Source organism: Egretta garzetta, unplaced genomic scaffold (genome assembly GCF_000687185.1).
Source record: "Egretta garzetta isolate BGI_Z169 unplaced genomic scaffold, ASM68718v1 scaffold34, whole genome shotgun sequence".
NCBI lineage: Eukaryota > Metazoa > Chordata > Aves > Pelecaniformes > Ardeidae > Egretta > Egretta garzetta.
The window spans coordinates 3093879-3100621 of record NW_009259586.1 but is presented as its reverse complement, the minus strand read 5'-3'; the positions used below and the strand labels follow the sequence as shown (position 1 = coordinate 3100621).

At 51.9% G+C, this 6743-nt stretch overlaps 1 protein-coding gene across 1 annotated transcript in view; it reads left to right on the top strand.

The window, feature by feature from the left end:
• The window catches only part of MGAT5B (alpha-1,6-mannosylglycoprotein 6-beta-N-acetylglucosaminyltransferase B), a 71499-nt gene that overhangs the window by 58217 nt on the left and 6539 nt on the right, over positions 1–6743 (top strand). Inside the window, exons 15-16 of the mRNA XM_009637741.2 lie at positions 659–828; positions 2428–2544. Of these exons, the coding sequence (XP_009636036.1) occupies positions 659–828; positions 2428–2544 (287 nt within the window). The remainder of the gene's footprint in view (positions 1–658; positions 829–2427; positions 2545–6743) is intronic.

Sequence of the window (6743 nt, the reverse complement as noted above, 5' to 3'; positions counted from 1 at the left end):
CCCCTCCGTCCCCCAGCCAGCAGCGAGGACTCACTTGCCTCGAGAAATAAACCATAATTAAAGGAGGGGGTGGGGGGCGAGGCCGTTATCTGCACTCCTCCCAGGCTTGCCGGCGCGATCAGCGGGGCTAATTAAACGGGAGCCGAGCGGAGCACATCGTTTCAAATCAAGATGTGTCTGATGAGCTTCTCCTTGCAGTCTGTCCACAGACAGCACAAAGTTTCCTGATTAATTCATTTATTGCTAAGTGGGGTGGGTTGTTGGTTTTTTTTTTTTCTCTCCCCTCAGCTGTCATAAAAATAAACGGGATGTGCGGGAGCAGGCGCATCCCAGTCGCCTTCAGCCGGTGTCTGGGGGAAATGCTGTTGGTACTCCTGCCCGCACGGCTTTGGCAAACCAGTATTTCTCCATACAGGGCCAGTACGATGGTTGTAGCCACCACAGGGGAACTTGCAGCTCCTGAAGAGCCCGTTGCTTTGCCCAAGTGGGCTGTGAGCAATGGAGCAGGGGGAGTTTTTAGCCCATTTAAGCTATGGGGTGTTGAACCGCACGGAGCTGCCTTTAGGGGATTGGTGTGCAGGACCAGAGCAGCAGAGAGGGGATGCTGGCGGGATATACGGAGGACTTTCTTATGGGGTTGGCTGTGTTTGCTCACCAGCACGTGGGTTTGCTCCCTTGCAGCTCTTCATTGGCTTTGGGTTCCCCTACGAGGGTCCTGCCCCACTGGAGGCAATCGCCAACGGCTGCGTTTTCCTGCAGGCACGTTTCAACCCCCCGCACAGCTCCCTCAACCACGAGTTCTTCCGAGGGAAGCCGACGTCGAGAGAGGCGAGTCTGGCAGGAGGCGAGCGGGTGGGCTGGATGGAGCCACCTCCTTTACACCAGGGTTTGGGCCAGCCTGGGGAAGAGCAGTTGCTACTAAACTGAGATTTTTTTTTTTTTTGCAAGATTTCCTCCAAACACAGAAGTGCAGATACCTGTGGATGCAGTCCCCTCTCCCATCCTCGCATTGTCTCCAGCCGGAGCGCTTGGATGCAAGGGGCGTGGCTGTGGGTTTGGGGTTGCAAAGGAGAAGGTGGTGCAGGAGCCTTTTGCAGACCACAGCCCCCAGCTCCTTCCCCATCAGCACAGATCCATGCACACCCCGTACCCTGCTCCCAAACCGGGGCTGATGGTCCCCTGTTCATCTTTTTGTACACACAGAGGGACACCAGGACCTCCGCGGTGTTGCAAGGGTACAAAATCCCTCCCAGGCTTGCCCGTCACTGGGAATTCAATCTAAGTGAAGCAGGAACTCTTTAAAAGTTAAAGGGTTGAGAAAATTGCCTCTTTTATTATTAATAAAGTGGATAATGCAGTGCAGCGGTCGCTCCTGCTGAGAAGGGCTTTGCTGGGGGGCTGCGGGCTCAGCCCTGCCGCAGCCCAGCTTGGTGATGCCCATTGTGGATTTGAGGGGGTAGGGCTGTCCTGCACCCCCCATGTCTGTCCCGTGCGCCCCCCTAATTAGCTGCTGGTGTTAGCACCCCTCCCGGGTGGGTGCTGTGGTTATGCTGCAGCCCGGAGGCAGGACGGCAGCCGGGGGCGAGGGCTGGGAAATGCCCCAGGGTGTTTATATGCCGGAGGGGAAGGAGGTGACTGATCTGTCAGCAAAAAATGAGAAAGCACAGCAAGCTGGAGAATAAAATACAGAGCCCGCACTGCTCTCCTCCTCCAGCTGGCAAGCTTTCAGGCCCCTCTGCAACACTTCGTGGTGCCCCTGCAACACCTCCTCTGCTCAGCATCCTCTCTCTTCCCTTTCTGAGAGCAGATCGGGGGCTCTGGCTGCCTTGAAGCGATGTGGGGCTGAAAAGGCAGCTCAGGGGCTGAAATAAAAGAGGTTTAGCCCCCAAAATTGCCTGGTGAGAGGCAGGTGGCTGCGGGGTACCAGTGCATGGGGCTGCCTGTGGCACTGGGGCGATGCAGATTCCAGCACCGCTTCCTGCTGGTGCCGGATTTTCCCAGTCTTCAGTGGTGATGGATTTTATCTCTGCCTTGTTTCTGGAGCTGGCAAACCCTAGAGACATGGTGCCTTCCCAGAGCTTTGCTGCTCTGGTCTGGTTTTGCCACTCCAGACACACAAATATCTCGGGTCAAGGTTAGGTTTTACCTGTGTTATGGAGATGGAGATATTCAGGGCTGCGGAGGCGATTTCAGTGGTGATAGGAATGGGGTGTCCCAACCCAGAAGGAATTTTAGAGCATCAGCCTGATGTCGGGGGGCAGCTGGGTTCAGAGGAACCCTTCGTTTTCCAACGCATCTCTATGTGCAGTGGTTTAAAACCCAACGTGTCCATGCCTGAGCCTGCTGCTCCTCTCTGCTGCCGTCGTGGCTGCGAGCGGTAGGCAGCAGCTGTTCCGGCAAAAACCAGCTCATGCTGCTGTGTTTTAGGTGTCCTCCCAACACCCATATGCCGAAGACTTCATTGGGAAGCCGCATGTGTGGACTGTCGACTACAATAACTCCGAGGAGTTTGAAGCTGCTATCAAAACCATCATGAGGACCCAGGTACAGCTTGGAGGAGGTGGCTGGGTGATCTTTCTGCTACTGGGTTTTGCAGGGACAGAGCAGCAGTGGTTGCTGGTGCTTGGCTCTCCCTTTTGAGCGTTAATTGCTTTTCCTTCCTTGCTTCCCCTCGGAAATTATTTGCACGTGCAGAGCAGAAATCCTCCTCTCCTGCAGCTTCAGGGGTACTCGTTGCTCTTGCCTTGCTTTGGTACTGAGCATCTTAGGTGTTTCCCAAGGCAGCACTGTGCCTTTGAGGGATCCCCTGGGAATCCTCCGGGCAGAGCTGGAGCAAGGGAAAGCTGAGATAAGGGAGATGAGGTTTTGGACCAGGAGGCTGAGGCACCTGGAGATGTGCGGCAGTGCTGGGATCTGGTGTGAAGCAAAGATAAACCTGGAGAGCATCTCCCTGCAAGTACCCTGAGAGCCACCCACCTCTGCGCCTGCCGTTGTCCCATTCCACTGTTCATCATTAGCACTTGGATAGAGCAAAATCAATAAGGAATAGCCCCAGGAGTTGCCTCTGTGAAGGATGAAGGGAAGCGCGGGGCGGGGAGGGGATGCGGGGTCCCCCCAGGGAAGGCAGCGCACCGGCTGCGCCTGCCCTGGAAACGCTCCCTCATGAATATTTACCTCCTGCCCTGTGGCAGGAGCCTTTCAAGTTGTCCAAATTATTAAAGTCAATTTTCCTGGAGGGGAGAAAAGTGCTGATCTCCGTTTTGCTTGCAATTTGCTTTGCTCAGGATGAGCCGTCCCCTCGTGAGGACAGCGATGTGCTGTGAAACCAGGGCTCTGCGTCGGGCTGTGGGGGTGCGGGGTTTGTGGGGCCGGGTGGGATTTTGGGGGGGAAAGGGGTTGATGCTGGCTGGCAAGGTGTCATGGTTGATTCTCCCCATGCTAGGGGCTGCAGAGGTGGGTGTTTGTGGCAGTCTGGGGACTTTATTCAGCTGTGCCGTCATCCCGGGTCTTGCACCTTATCGTGGGTGATTGCCGCAGATCTTTACCTCATGCTGATTTTTCTCTCCAAGTTTGCAAAGACCAAACAAACCCGACTTAGGAAAACAGTTGTTGTTTTGCACATTCATTCTGGTATCGCGATTAAAATTAAATTAAAGATAATTACATCCCTGCTGCTGTGCTGCTGGGCCAGCTGTCGGCGCTTGACCCTCCACCATCTGGGCTGAAGAGACGGCCCTGAAGCGAAGGCAATGCCGTGGGCAGGCGGTTTCAGGAAAGAGAAGGAAATTTTCAGTTTTTCCAAAAAGGAGAAAGAAAATAGTGAAGCCTGGTGCTGCCGTGCTATTAAAATCATTAAAAAATGATTGGAGAATTGGGAAAGAGCTCTGCTGGCTCCTGAGCAGCTGTGTTGCACTGCGATGTCAACTGGATGTGCACTGAGTCGTTTAGATGCTTAATGATAATTCTGGTTAAAAAAAAAAAAAAAAAAAAAAAAAAAAAAGGATTTTAGGAAAGGATTTGGTGGTGTGATGGGCACTGGGCGGGAGGAGCTGGTGTGGGGACCCAGACTCTCTGACAGTGGGTGCTCACCCGGAGCGTGCCGCTGCCATGCCGATCCCTGCTTTGCCCAAAGATGAGCTCCTGTCTCCGCTCTTCTCCCCATTCCCACTCTTCATATAAATGCAGCTGTGGTGCAGTCACAACACCTCTGCTTTCCTCCCTTAATTAACATTTCTGCAGTTGCTAAACAGCTGACGGAGGGCAGGGGAAGCAGAGCTTGGAACCAGGGTATCCGTGGGGCCGGCAGGTCCGTGGGGCCGGCATGGCATGCGACGGCCAGGCATCCCAGGGTGCCTGCTCTCTGTTTTTTCCATCCCAGCATGACACCACACATAATTGGATAAACTCTGTCTCCTACGGGACCATGGGGCAACTAAAGCTGCCACCCATCTCTGCGGGACCGGGGACCCCCACCCCGAGGTCCCTGCCCACGAAGCATCCCAACCGATGTAATTACCCGTGACTGCCGGGAGGTTGATGTCCTAAATTTGCCTCAAATGAATGAAACCAGGCGCTGACATCCCGCTCGCATTGAAAACGTGCAGTTGCTCTGGAGAGAAGTTATTCCTCCCCACCAAGAAGCATGCTGCATTAATCCCACAACTCGCCTCTCCTGGTTTTTTTTGAAGATACCGTATGCATCCTCCCAAAGCAGGGCAGGGACTGAGTGTGAATAACTTACAGCAACTTCTTTTTTTTTTTTTTTCCCCTTTTTGTCTTTTAAATAGAAAGGACTGCTTTATATGGGCAATTAAGCCTAAAAATGGACCTACCTTACAGGTTTAAAAGCCTTACTCTGGGCTTTGGCTTCAGGAATCCCATGGTATCTTGTCTTTAAAATACTGTTTGTTACAGCAGGAGTTGAAAACAAGGGCATTAGCAGGTGAAGCGGCAGAAAGCCGGTGGCCGGGCAGCTTGGTGTTGCTGTTCCCAGCCAGGTACTGGAGCTTGGAGAAACTATTTCACCGAATCCTTTTTTTTTCCCTGCAGGCAAAATGAGGTGTTTTGTTATCAGAATATCTAACAAATTTGTCTGTGTTTCAGAATAACCACCATCATTTTTTTTTTCAGTCAAAACATTTCATTTCAACATTACTGGAATGAAAGACTATGTTTTTGTTTCCCATCTGCCTGCCTTTGTTTGAAAATACCCTGCCAGTTTATTGAAAGGAAGGCTTGTACCTGAAATGATGAGTTTCCCTTTGCTTCACCAACCCCAACAGATGGATGAACCTGAAACACAGCATTTTTCCCCTCCTTGATGGGTGGAAATGTTGGAAATTGAAAACTGACCTGAAATGGATTTTATTTTTATTTTATTTTATTTGTATGACTGAAAAATCACTTATCCCACAGCTTTAGTTTTGCATCTTCCAGGCAAAACTCAGTAAAACATTTTGGGGGGACACAGGATGTTGTGGGAAGCTGAGATGTCTCCTTTGCTCTGCCTCTGCCATCAGCTTTTCCCGGTGGCAGCCACGCTGTGCTGGGTGCTGGGAACCAGGGTGCTGGGACCCCTCCAGGGCTTTGGGACCTGTTCTCATGAACCTGGTAGTAATTCTGATACGGTCAAGCTGACAAACAAGCTCGTCCTGGTTTAGAGCATCGTGGCTCAGGGGGATTTGCTGACACTTCAGCAGTATTTTAGGGTTACTTTGCGGCTGCTGCAGCTTGCCCATGGCTCTCTGGCCAGGTCCTGCTGGCGTGGCTGTGCAGCCGTCCCAATTTATATTGCGGATCCCCAGAGCTGCAGCTCAGGGTGGAACATGCCATCTCTGCACCTACAGCCCTGCCCTGGCTCCAGCCAGGCTGGCAGAGCTTCCGTTGGGGTGTTTGGAGCCGGCTGGGTCTGCGGGCAGGGCTGGCTGCTGTGTTTGTGCAAATAAAGGAGTTGAGATGCAGCCGGCATCCTTTGCCAACCTAGATTTGCTTGAAAGAAACTTATTCCTTCTGGAGAGTGATCTGACTCGTGGCTTGGATGTGACTTGGGTTTGCAATACGGAGGTTTTTTTCCCCAAGAAAAGCCCTTGTGCTCCCCTCCCTCATCCTTTTGGAGGTGGCACCCGCTCCGGTCACCCTGCAATTGCTGGGGAAGGTGTTTGGCAAGCTGTGTCTCTGCCATTCATCCCCCCCTTGGAGCAGTTTTGGGTTTCCCTGATGATTCACATCCCTGACTTCTTAATAAGGAAAATTGAATTTGTAGAAGAACCAGACCCCTCTACCCCTGAGATGAAATCCCAGCACAGTCGCACGGGGCCAAGAGACAAATTGCGTCCTGCTGGGAAAGGTGGTGCCGGGAGGCTTGTCCTGGTGATGGATTGCGGCCGTTAGCCAGGGGTCAGAGGCTGGAGAAGGAGAGAGGTTTGCAGGCACCTCCATTTTCTTGGCCTTCAGCTTTTTCCATTGTCAAAAATAGTCCTTGCACAAGCAATTTAATAGACCCAATATTCTGGTGTAGTGAAGGGAGAAGGCTTCATTATATTAAAGTCAAACATACAGGAATATAATGGAAAATTATACATTTCAGACTATGCTTGAAAGAGTGGCGTATTAAACATCACAGTGAAAATAGCTGGTTAAAGCGTTCCCAGCCTGCTGTTACGTGCCAGCAGAGAATTGCATTATTTTTCTACTTATTTGTCTGATGACGTTTGGATTTATTTTTTTTTTCTTTCTTTTCCTTT